Source organism: Pinus tabuliformis, chromosome 6 (genome assembly GCF_031772625.1).
Source record: "Pinus tabuliformis cultivar Carrire ecotype Pingquan chromosome 6, CPIR1, whole genome shotgun sequence".
In the NCBI taxonomy this organism is placed as follows: Eukaryota; Viridiplantae; Streptophyta; class Pinopsida; order Pinales; family Pinaceae; genus Pinus; species Pinus tabuliformis.
The window spans coordinates 1,188,739,508-1,188,753,360 of NC_142292.1; the positions used below are offsets into that span (position 1 = coordinate 1,188,739,508).

Below are 13,853 nucleotides of genomic sequence, written 5' to 3' on the forward strand. Positions count from 1 at the left end.
CTGCATAGCTAGTGTTCCTGCCACTTAGTTTAATTATTGAACTTTCAAAGGTATAGATATGAATCAACTATTATACTTGAATAAATGCAACATTGTAGATGCTCTAGCTTAGTTTAATTAAATTAAAATAAAAACCAAAACTTTCATTGGAGATAATTGACAAAGATGTAATTATAATAATGAACAAAATATTTTCATGAATTAATTAACTAAAATTAATAAATAAATAATTTATTTTCATTATTTTTTTAATATAATAAATATTTTGTTAAATGTTATAATTTCATTTGTGATTTTTATGGAAATACTTTTTTGTAATAATAATTCTATGTTAAGTGTTTAATTTTTATTTAAAAAAAAAAAAAAAAAAAAAAAAAAAAATCTTTATTGCACTATTAAACCCTAAACTAATAGAATGAAGTGACCAACTAAAATTTCATTTATGAAGTCACCAAACTCCTAGATTGAAGGATTTAAGGGACATAACTAGAAATTATAGTTAAAGGGAACTTCGTTTTAGGGTCTTTTGGGAGAAAACAAAGATCATAATAATTCTAAAACATTATATGTGTTGACAAAACAAATCAACTTGAACATTAAATGCGCTGAATAGAAAGTGACAAATACAATAATAACACACTAAGACTATAACCAATAGAAAATAAGAAAAATAAAACAAATTATTTTAAAAAATAAACATTTTAAATTTTATAATATGAACTTTAGACTATGAAGTTTAATTTGCCAACGGTAGAATAATAATCTTTTAAACAAATTATTAAAAAAATATAATTCTCCTACATCAATCTAACCCTCCGGATTTCAATTGAGAAATCTTCAATTGCCCTGCCCACCACGCCTAACAAAAATAGTGGGTGCTATTCTAACAGAGCTATAAATATAATTTTTATTATTATTATAAAAAATAATATTTTTAGTTTATTTTGGGTAGTTTAATTTAAAGATGAATGGTTTTTTTCTGGTTAATTTTAATCAAAATTTGAAAGATATTGTAATAAAAAATCACATTGTTTATTTAAATTGTTTTACTAGATTCCGCTGAAAAAATCTAAAATAAATGTTAATGGATTAAAATGTTATAGTTTAAACATACTAATTTTAGGAGTTTTTGGTTGGAAATCCTTGCGATATTATTTTTAACCAAATATTAATTTTTGTTGTTTAAAATGAGTTTCTGATGGCATATATGATGGCATATATGGATTCAATACCCTGAAAAACCCTTGGGGCACTAGAGAGTTTACAACTAAAACTTGTGATTCTAAGAAATCCTTACTTGGGTAAATTAAACAGAAAAATATGCTAGAAAACCTTCCAAAATGTAGAATAAATAGACTAATACTATTTATCTTAATTTATTTTAATTGATTACACCTAAAGGCACTAATTAAGTATGCTGGTAAAGTTATGTTAGGTTATCTTATCTAACATTTTGACTAGGTAAAATTACATAAATATATATATAATAATAATAATAATAATAAAATTATAAAATTAATAATTATATTTATTAATTATAACAGTTTGACTTTTTCAAATTACATAAAAATAAAATACAAATTTTAATATATTAAAATAGTAATTATAGTAATTAATTATTAATAATTAAACCAATTTAGATCCATTTTAACTATGACTCTATCAAGGGATGAGAGAGATTGAATTTCACCAGATTCAAACCTGAAACAAGTGTTGCACTTAAAAAAGAGGTTTGCATGTTGAGAGATTTAATTCCTTTGGATAAATCTAAAATATAAATCTAGGTTGGTATTATGTTATGTGATGCTGTTGTAATTTATATTATATAAACATTTTGATTTATTCAAAATACATAAAAAGTAAAAATAAAAAATAAAATAAAATAAATAATTTTAATTATTAATTAAAACATTTAGATTCTATATTTATCTTTAAAAAACATTTCTTTAAAAACAATATTTCCTCAAATTTTAAATAGAAAATAAAATTTACATCTTAAAAAATTTAATCCTTCTGCTTGTAAAATAAATTTAATATTAGATATTAGCATACATAACAACATTACGGACATTAACTGAGTACATAATATTTACATCGCTTTCTGTGTCCTCCAACAAAAACGTTTTTCACACGGACCTCTTGTTTAATCGTATCAAGAAAAGAAAATATGGTGGAGTTGCCTTAATGCATCATCATTGTCTCTTTCTTATTGGTCTTTCTATACTTCAAGGGGTCATCCTTTATCAACTCAAGCGTCTCAGAAATCCGCCTTCCTGTATCAAGTCAAACTCCATCAAGATTAACAATAAAATGCAAAAAATTAGGCCACTCAAAGTGTATCAGCAATGACGTTGACGTTATCGTATAAGTCAAACTACATCAATATCAATATTAACGATAAGATGCAAAAAATTAGATCAAATATCAACATCACGTGTTTATTTATTTAGGAAAAACACCAACTATAATATGAACCAGATTAAAATAAAAATATCTGGTTCAGGATACATAGAGCGATGACTGAAAATTGGTTCATAAAAATATCCGGTTCAGGATACATAGAGCGATGACTGAAAAAGAAGTACAGAAGATACGGGAGGAAGCAATAAGCATAGCTTTAGGTCACCACGTGGTCTATTGTCCACTACCAATTAAATATTTTGGCTTTCGCTTTACTCTCTCCGCTTCATTTTCTTCGTCTTTTCCTTTCAATCATTATTCTCCCGGGCATACGCGGCCGCGACATGACTCAGTTGGAACTAAATTGTCTTCCATGAAATTTCTCATCACTTTAATTAATCGATTTAAGGTAACCACGCAACCATATTTCCTAAATATAAATGCTTGCTTTCAGAGAGAAAGAAAGATGGGAGCTGACCAGATGGCGCAACTAGTTGGCAAGGCAGAGAGTGCTTGCGCTGCTTGCAGATTTCAGAAAAAGAAATGTTCAGATAAATGTGTGCTCGCACCTTATTTCCCGCAGAATGATCCCTATAAGTTCCTCTTGGTGCACAGATTATTCGGATATGGCCATGTCCTCAAATTACTACAGGTTCGTTTTATTTCCTTAATTATAGGTAGGATGCAAAACATCAATTCTTCGAAATTGAAATAAGTGATCATAATCCAATGGCTTTATGGTGATCTGTGATAATTACAGGATCTCCTACCCGAGCAGAGAGGTGATGCAGTAAGCAGCCTGGTGTACGAGGCAAGAGCCAGAGACAGAGATCCTGTATATGGGTGTATAGGCGAAATCGATGATCTCCAGAAAAAGCTACAAGAAGTGCAATCGCGATTGGATTCCACTCAAGCAGAGCTGGCTAACATTACTCTGCAACATGCTAATCTCTTAAGTGTCATTACAGGATATGATCAAGGAGGCTGGGATCCCAGTTTCCACAGCGCGTCACCACAAGAGAGTCAAGACACTTATGAATATAGTGGTGACCCACATGTTTTAGACGAAGATATTGTAGACCCTCTGCACTTATGGGAACCATCTATCTTCTGGTCATAAGCAAAATGATGCCCTAGTTTCACAAAGCATCCATGTAATGTATTTATGCAATGTGACCATTGTGTTTCAATAGTTATAACTTATAACGTCAAATTTTTATCTCAGGCTGCAGGAGTTTTTTTTAAAAAGTGAATGATCACAATTTATGAAAGACGCGTAAATCTCTAAAGCTGTATTGACATTTTGTTGTTTGGAAGACAATTGCCAAAACAATACATATTAGCCCAGAATATATGAGCTCTGACTGTACTAGTATATTAAGAGATGTATGCTTTGTTGCATTGTATTCATTCAAGCATGGAAAACATTTCAATGGAGTTTGTTTATGGTTTGCTATGATTAAGAAGACTTTACTATCAATTTGTGATAGTTGATAAACATATTATATAATGGTAGATTTTACTATCAATTTGTGATAAAATTTGTGATAGTTGATGAACATGTATTTATGTATTTTGGGATACCAAAAAATATCATATTACACACTTCTATAATATTTATTAGTGATTTTTATATTATACATTGGGAAAAAGTGGACATTAATATCTACATTTAATTCACCAAAACAAAAGTAGTCAATAGGATATTGGTTTAATTTTTGAGGAGATATAGTCACAAGCATGTCTTAGACCAAGGATGAAAATATAACCTACCTCCAACCCTCTTATAACAAAGTAATCCATACTTCTACCAATAATTTTCCTTCTCAAATTTTCTTTGAGTATTTTCCACATTTTCCTTTGGGCATTGTCAATGAACAACAAGGAGAAGGCAGGGAAAACATGTTTAACATGGAATAGACAAATATTTCAAAGTGGGAGATAGAGTTTTATTATAATAGAATAATGAAAAGTTACAAGCTCTTGGTTAGAAGATTAACATTATATCATATGTTTTTTTTGAAGTATTGAAGAAGGTGGGTGATAATTTCTAGTGAGTCAACATACCCTTCATATGCACATTTACTAAGTAGTGAATGTGGGAAAGGTAAGAATGTATGAACCTTCCATGTTGGATGATGAAATAGACTCGAAGCTCAAGAATATTTGTTACAAGATACAATTTTATAGAAGAAATATAGAATACCATGCAAGGGTAGCATGAGCTTTCATAGATTGGGTGGAAAAGACAACTTCTACACGAAAAAGTTTCAACACCTCATTTGGTAAAATATTTTTGGGTCCAGGATCCGCACAAAATGGTAAAAACTTGGAAACAAATTTGACCACATTGAGTAGTTCTACCCACCAACATCACCATTCCATTTGTAACCTCTATTTCCACCCATTTCTATCATCATTTAACCTTATTTGTATTTCATTGAGTTGAGTCTAATCAACAATTATTAATTATTAGGTATAAAACTTTCTCAATTTTTTCTATATTATATTACACAACATATTTTAATATCCATGTAACCATTTTTGAAATTAATATATATATATATATATATATATATAAAAATATAAAATTCACGTTTTTATACCAATAAAATACAAAAATAAATACATATAAACATTTTTAAACCCTCACCTTCATTAGAATAATTTATTTTTATTTTTTTAACCATCTTCCCCGATTACCATACCTTAATATTATAGTGGAATCCAATTCGAAAGAGAGCATTGGCATTTACCTTTAAATACATCTTTTGAAGTCTCGTTACTCCATATTGCAAAATAAAACCCCAAAAAATTAAAAAAAATCTGTATTAAAAGTTTCACTATATTTTTACCCAACGTACATTTGGAACACATAAAAAGACAACATACCCATCCAAAAGATCTATCCAGAAAATACCTTTGAAGACCACTTTGTTGCATCAAACTTCTCCCATGTGAAGCTCTTCCATCGTATTAATAAAAAAATGGATATTCTTCCATAATGTCTTAATCTTTGAATATAACATAGATATTAGTAGTAAATCAATTATTTGTTTTTATTCATAATATATCTTTACCATATTGTTTGCAGGTATTCTTACCTGTCTTACATTCCTATTTTAATTTCATTATTATCTATACTTAATTTTCGAACCAACTAAGGTAGGAGTTTTCGTACACCAAATAAAAATCCACGAACAAGAAGACAAATCGGTCTTTCCAATAATAGCGGGAATCGTGTATCATGTGCAGTCCCTAACAACTATTTTAATCATAGTGTCTTTATTTGTTTTTGCCGGCCATCCGTTTGAAAAAAAAAAAATTAGATAAATCATTTATAATTATGAGGGGTGAAAAGAACCCATCGACATATGTGAAGTGACTAATTCAAAATGTGCATGACAATATTGCGAGGGATCCACAAAGTGGGGTTACATAATAACAAATCTTATATAATGCCCTTCCCTTAGTTCAAATTCCTACAAGGATTTGGCTTTTGTTTTTTAATGTCACTTATCCAGTGTAGAATTTGAGGTTATAAGGTATTGAATTTTCATCTTTTTTTACCATGATTAGTTTTAATATGAATTTATAATTAATTATTATAATATTAATTAAAAATATGATTTTCCAATTTAAAATTTCGATTTTGATAACAATATAAAAGTTATATAAATTATTTTTTTAAAGATAATTATTTCTAAAAATATACCAATAAGTATTTGCATTAAAACTCATCCATGCAAATTTATAATATAACAACAATCATAAACTAGACTGAACGCCAACATTCACGTGAAATATACAATTTTGATATCATTCATTCTTTCTAAGATTATCTTAAGTCATTACAAGCTTAAAAAGCATATACAATAGATATATAACAATTACTATAAGGGATCATGTAGAGACTCTACAAGTCTGATAAACACTAAACATTTTTTAAGATACCCAAAAATCTAATATTTTTGGAGGATGCACCAATATAATGATAAAGTTTTTATATATCGAAAATTGAATCTACTTAGAACTTATAATTTGAGTTATAAATGGATCAAATCTATATGTATTTACCTATATGAAATATTCCACCTATTAAGGAAAAAATATAAACATAATTTACAATAGGGAATTATGTCTTATTATATAGGCTAAAAGAAATTGTATAACATTCTACAGTATATTAATAGTTGGAACAAGTCATATCTTGAGATATCCCAACATTGTTATCATTTATTTGAACAATTATAGGAGGCTATCATTCCTAGGTAATTATCCAAGTAGAATGTGACATATTTTTAATACACTTCCACCATAATATTATCATCAAAATACAAGCTATCAAATTAATATATTCAACATTTTGTCAACATTGAGATTCATTAAATGCCAACTAATTCTTTGTTAGGATTCTAATCATTAAAAGGTTAACCAAATATAATTTTTTTTCAACCACTAAGTTCTTTCTTAATTTTTTTTTCTTGCAAAATTTCATTAATTAAACTCATGAAATATTTCTTGATAATATACAATGATGCAAAAGCATTCACACCTTTAGAATTTTATTTCTTACCAACAATTACACTCTTATAGCTAAATGAAAGAGATATATCATGAATTATGTAAACAAAAATTTAAAAGAATCTATAATACCACTAACATACTTATATTAGAAATTGTTCAACAAACTAGTTGAGGATGAGTTCCTTTCCATTGATCCATAGCCATAGATACCAAAAATATTTCTATAAATGGCCATCACCAAGTTAGAACAAGGTATTTGGGGAGTGAAAATCAATAGTACTTAGTTTTTTAGGAATTATAAACTTTCACTATTTCTCTAGTTAAGCTTTAGTAGGGATTTCTTCTTGTTGATTTCAAATTTTCCACAATCTCATGTGCTTCCTTTAATGGCTTGGATAACATAAAATGAACACCTTCCTTGCTACATAGTCCCACAACTTCTCCCCTCCCTTGTGCCTATAGTTATTTGCCAAATAATGAATTTATTAAAACCCTCACACTCTATAGACTTAGGAACTTTCCCATAACTATCACAAATTGTGAGATATGGAAAATACTACAGCAAAAAACACTTTCTTCCATACTGCAACAAAAATGACCCCATTTATGGCACTTTATGGATATCATCCACCATCCATCCTATCATCTTTAAGAGAAAACTCTAAGGTTTAAGCAATATAAGATCACATTGAGCATCAAAAACAAGTTCTCCAACTCTTAAAGGATAACCTCACTTTGACACAGAATCAAATGAAACAACAGGTAATCAACATCACAGTGAAAGAAGTTTTGATGTAGACGACTGAATATTTTTACGACTACAACCATACAAACAAATGTCCCTCAAGAAAGCTAAGAAGGATAATAAATTATCACCCAAGTAGTATGGTCCTTACAAGGTGTTGCAAAATATTGGTACAAATTGGAGCCGCCTACATCTTCCCGAGTACACCAAGTTTTCCATGTTTCATGCTTAAAGAAGGTTGCCAATGATAAGATCCTAGTTCAAGCAATGTTGCCAGATCTTGATTTGAGCATGATGCAGTTACGAAAAGAAAAACCCAAAAACTAAGGAATTGATTAATTTTAGAGTATCTCATTAAGTGGAAGAATTTACTCGCTGAAGATTCCACATGAGAGGATGAGAATTTTCTACAAATGCATCCAAAGCTACTCAAGCGTTGAGGAAAACACTTTTTTTGAAGGAGTGGGGCATGTTAGGTCCCTATAATACTACTGAATTCCCCTTATTGTTAATGTTAGTGTAGCCCTCTATTGTTATTGTTGTGCTCCATAGAAGCCCACTATTGTTATTGTTGTGCTTTTACATTATTAATGTTATGTAGGCTCTGATTATATTGTGATCCCTTAGACTCCTATATATACCAAGAAGGTCTTATCATTTGTATCATTCAAGAATTTTTCATTTATGTAATGTAAAGTAGGTTTCCCCCTCGAAGAGGCTAATTTCTAAGTTGTTGATCTATCTTTTCTTCTATTTTATGAGTTGGTTGTATAACACTAGGCCCCAAAATAGGCTTACAATGTCAAAGAAATGTAGATTAGTGAGAGAAAATAGAGAACATTCCTTTTTTTTTCTATGTTCTCTATTTTCTTCCTTTTTCACATTCCCCTTCATACTTTCTTCTCCCCTTCCAATTTTTTTTTTTTTTTTCTCACGAGTTAAATACTAGCTTTTTCATACTAATGTTAATCCATTAATTTAAAGAAGTTGGAATATAAGTATCCAAGAATATAGGATTTTGTAGAAGTGGTTATGGGAGGTTGTAGAACCAGGTTTTTGCGGTCAGAGGGATACTGCACTATGGAACCCATGCGTTTTCTTATGTTTTATATTCATTCACATCTTTGCACACATAAAAGACTTTGCACTAATGCTTTACTTCACAGATTTTCACTTATTACATAAACATACCAGAAAACAATATAACATATATTATTTTTCATAAATAAGTAAAAATCATGCATATCAGTACATATGAACACATATTATGAATACAGATACAAAAGACTTTTCCAAATCTTCTTCTTCTTTATTAAGATAGATGTTTCAGTACATACAACTTCTTTGACCTCTTCACCTAGCTCCAGGCGGTCTACGCACTCAGCTTCAGACTCTTCCCAAGTCTCCGCGCACTCAACTGTGGAGCCTTTTCTTAAAGGCCAAAATACAAACTAAAGATAAAGAGTATGATCAGATCATCAAAAAATCACTATCCTCGACAAAGAATTACATGTCCTTAAATACATTTCACTTCTAGAAAAACCTCATCCAAATACCATGGGCTCAACAAAAAAAATGAACTAAAACCCCAACACCCATTACAAAATGAGGGGATTTGACTCATCCCTAAGCCCTTAGACATTGCGCAGTGAATAGAAATTCAAGGAATCCACGCACTCTGCTCCTCAAAATGCGGAGTCTTTGACCAAAACTGGACCAAGTTGGGCTGCGCTCAACACTTTTGGTTTCAAGAGTTTAGGTGAGGGTAAATGTTTTTTGCCTTGTTTTTATGTGGGCACCCTAACTGGTTAAGATATTTTGTTCACATTTATTTTTTTCTTAAACTGTATCTAAATATAATATCTAGGTTTTAAACTTGTTATTTGTATGTCCATCTCAACCAAACCATATTTTTCATCTAGATTCTCATTTTCTTAACTCCATCAAGCAACTTATTCTTTTCATCTCCCTGACATCTTGATTCTTGTAGGGATTTCAATTTGATAAAATCTTTAGGAAAAAAAAGGGTGGTGTTAGAAATCAAGAAGCAGAATCCAACCTCTTTCACGATGTCACAATGTCTTCTCATTTGGTCAACCTCAACACCATCCCAACAAATATCTTGGAAGCAAGATAGGTAGAAAATTGATTTGCAAGATCCTACATGGCACCTAGGCCAACAGTTGGAGACTTAAAATCCTACTCATATGAGCAACATAGCTTATTCCTTCCATTCTGATGATCATTCCTACTCATATTAGAAGCACTGGAAATAAAGTTACAAATAAACTACCCAATGAGTGATTTGTCTCATAAAATTTACAGATCTAGACCTTAGTGAAATCCTTTGAAAATTCTCTCTCAAGCTTAATTAAATTATTATTTTTTAATTTTTAAAATAATAATAAATATTTAAATAAATTATAAAAAAATTAATTTCCATACATTAATTTAACCATATAAAACAAAGCTATGAATTTAAATTTTAAATTTAATTATTGTTATAAAATAAATTTATACTATTTAGGTTATTCATTTTAATACAGGCAATAAATTAAAAAATTATACTATATCTCTCAGTTTATTTTAATTTATGAATACATGGAATATATCGAACTTACATCTACATTTAACATTTGTTTAGATAACAATCATACAGACAACCTTCCATCCCAGTACTAAAAATAATTGACACGAACGCATTAGATACTATTTACATCGCTTTCATTGACTTCCAACAAACCTCCTATTCAATTGGATTTCACATTGTCCTCTTTAAGTGTATGAAGAAAATATCTTGAAGTTGCTTGAATGGACCATCATTATCTATCTGTTACCGGTCTTTCTGTATCATTTGGGGTCCTCCTGTATCAACTCAAAGTGTATGGGCCATTCACCTTACTGTATCAAGTCAAACTACATCGTGTTTAACAGTAAAATGCAAACAATTAGGTCAAATATCAACATCAAGTTCATTATTATAAGTAAAACACGCTACCCACAATATGAACCAGTTTAAAATATCCGGTTTACAATACACGGAGCGCTGACTGAAGAAGAAGTACGGAGGACACGGGAGGACGCGATAACCATAGCTTTAGATCGCCACACGGCTTATCGTCCACGACCCATTTAATATTCCTTTGGCTTTCCTATCTCTGCTTCATCTTCTACGTTTTTTCCATTCAATTTTCCGATACGCGGCTGCAGCAGGACTAAAGTAGAACTAAATTGTCTTCCATGAAATTTCTCATGGCAACCACATTTCGTAAGTATAAATGTTTTTAGAGAGAATGAAAGATGGGAACTAACCAGATTTTGCAGATGGCGGGCCAAGCTGGCAAGGCAGAGAGTGCTTGCGCTGCTTGCAGATTTCAGAAAAAGAAATGCTCAGATAAATGTGTGCTCGCACCTTATTTCCCGCAGAATGATCGCTATAAGTTCCTCTTGGTACACAGATTATTCGGATATGGTCATGTCGTCAAACTACTACAGGTTTGTTTTATTTCGTTAATTATAGGTAGGATGCAGAACATCAATTCTTCGAAATTGAAATAAGTGATCATAATCCAATGGCTTTATGGTGATCTGTGATAATTACAGGATCTCCCACCCGAGCAGAGAGGAGATGCAGTAAGCAGCCTGGTGTACGAGGCAAGAGCCAGAGACAGAGATCCTGTATATGGGTGTATAGGAGAAATCGATGATCTCCAGAAAAAGTTGCAAGAAGTGCAATCGCGATTGGTTTCCACTCAAGCAGAGCTGGCTAACATTACTCTGCAACATGCTAATCTCTTAAGTGTCATTACAGGATATGATCAAGGAGGTTGGGATCCCAGTTTCCACAGCGCGTCACCACAAGAGAGTCAAGACACTTATGAATATAGTGGTGACCCACATGTTTTAGACGAAGATATTGTAGACCCTCTGCACTTATGGGAACCATCTATCTTCTGGTCATAAGCAAAAAGATGCCCTACTATTTCTTAGTTTCAGAAACGTAAGAATTCAACATGCATGCGTGTAATAGAAATTAGATGTCTATATGCAATGCGACGATTTGATTGTCACTCCATCGGTCAGGTTTATTAGCCAAGTTCTTGTCAGATAAATTTCTTTAATTGAAGAATTTTTTTTAGTTATAAAGGCTCAAGAACTTTACTGTGTCAAAATTTTCACATTATTTTTTATAATTAATCTCTATTATAAAAACGGTTTTGTGCGCTTAAGACAGCTCAGCTTAAATTATTAGGAAGTATGTCTGGAAAGGCTTAAATTTTAACCCCCTTAACCCATTCCCCCGAGAGAAAACGTGTTCATTTTCGACTGGCGAATCCCACAGAGATGATCCTTGTCTAGGTTTCTCCTCTGCCATGACCTCTGGTTCTGAGGTGGTTAAGGGAAGACTTCATTGGCATCTCTACTGAGTCTTTTTATATGTCTTTCAATTTTGGGGATGCCTTCAGGTAGTAAGAGGTGTGATCACTGTACCTATTCTCTAAATCTGATTTGTCATCTCCTGTTCGTAAGCATAAGGAAATAGTGGAGGGGATGGAAACGACGGGCTTTTGGTAGCCGTAAGTTGGATGAAGACTAGGAAAACGGCTGAGTATGCTGTGGTTTTGGAGGTGAGAGTCAAGAGTATTGTCCGATGCAATGTTTTTTTCCATTTATTACGATTCAATTTAAATTATTAGGATGTATGTTATAAATGGTTTAATGCTCGGCATTATTACTAAATTACTATAAATTCTTTCAGTGAATTAAAATCTCTTACATGGGATTAAAAGAGATTGTATAACCTAAAATGAATTCAGTGAATGCTGATTGTTTTCAGTGTTGAAATTAAGTGGTTAGACAATGAGTATTTTTCAAGAAAGTTAATTCAACTTTCCTCTAAAAGCAGATTTGAAACAAATTTCCAATACAATGACATTATCTTCTTTTTTTTCTCACCAAGAAAAAGAAACTGTATTTATATTGATATGTATAAACCAGTACATCTGTCCATATATCATATACATCATGACCTTTCCTTCATATAATAAAACTATTGACTGAGTATACCTCAGTATAGATCTTGTCCACATAAAATGTTCCTTACTTCTCTATGACATCATCATAAAAGAGGAAAATAAGTATAGGAAAGTATCATTGATCCCATATCAAAGAGCACAATATATATAACATCAGCCATTAACTACAGTGGGCCTATATATTAGTAGTGTCCAAAATAAAAAAGAAACCAAAGATAAAACAGTCCATGAAACCCTCATCCACATAAGGCAATAGAAAAATAAAATATCCACTAACCAGGGAGTGGAAGTGTCCCTAGATCCATAGTAATGCTGCCCAATCTTAGCTCAATATGCCTCCCGTCCATGGTGTCCATAAGTCCCCTCTTTGACAGTAAATCAACACTTTGATTGTAATCCTAATTGATATGTTGGATTGAATATGCACTATGAGAGTCCCATAATACCTCAATACCATTGAGCCATCCCTAAAGATGAAATTGAGTGATATTACTATTTCCCAATATATGTTCAATGATGGCCTTTGAGTTGCCAAATATATCAACACTGGGAATATCCAAGAAAGTAGCAAAATAAAACAATCCCCATATAGCAATAATCTCAGTCTTCATGATGTTTGTTCCTCTGCCAGCATGCCAATGAACCCAGTGCTATTGCTCCTACGAAATCCTAAGCCAGAACTCACAACCGCAAACATCTCTTTGTGTTGCCCCATCAAAATAAGCAGCCGGATATATATCACCTGGCTCCGACATCTTTTTGTGAATGGCCATGGTATCCTTTTTGTGGGTTTTTGCTGTATGATACCAATCAGTAATGTGATCCACAACCCTTGAGGAATGCCCCTGAAATTTCAAATAAAATCTTGTTGCGCCACCTTCATATTTCCCAGAAATATATTAAAGGAATAGATCTCCATATATCATTTCGTTTACACCACAATCCCAAAAATTCTAAGATATCAGAGAAGCTTGATTGAGGGAAATCAATATGCAGAGCAATTTGGCCCTAGATATTTATAGAAGTGGGACATCTTAGAAATATGTGTTCATTATTTTCCTCCGACACCCTACATAATACACAAATACTTGGCCCATGCCAATTTCTCTTCTGAAGATTTTCCCAAGTTAACTTCTTGTTTTTCC

The 13,853-nt window shown here is 31.5% G+C and overlaps 2 protein-coding genes across 2 annotated transcripts; both read left to right on the forward strand.

Moving 5' to 3' along the window:
- Positions 1-2,881: 2,881 nt before the first annotated feature.
- Positions 2,882-3,749, forward strand: LOC149263007 (LOB domain-containing protein 24-like). The gene is made up of 2 exons (XM_089386917.1): positions 2,882-3,052; positions 3,161-3,749. The coding sequence occupies exons 1-2, from the start codon at positions 2,882-2,884 to the stop codon at positions 3,518-3,520; spliced, it is 531 nt and encodes a 176-aa protein (XP_089243043.1). The 3' UTR covers positions 3,521-3,749.
- A 7,119-nt stretch (positions 3,750-10,868) lies between these two features.
- On the forward strand, positions 10,869-11,843 carry LOC149263008 (LOB domain-containing protein 24-like). The gene is made up of 2 exons (XM_089386921.1): positions 10,869-11,167; positions 11,276-11,843. The coding sequence occupies exons 1-2, from the start codon at positions 10,973-10,975 to the stop codon at positions 11,633-11,635; spliced, it is 555 nt and encodes a 184-aa protein (XP_089243047.1). The 5' UTR covers positions 10,869-10,972; the 3' UTR covers positions 11,636-11,843.
- Positions 11,844-13,853: the final 2,010 nt, after the last annotated feature.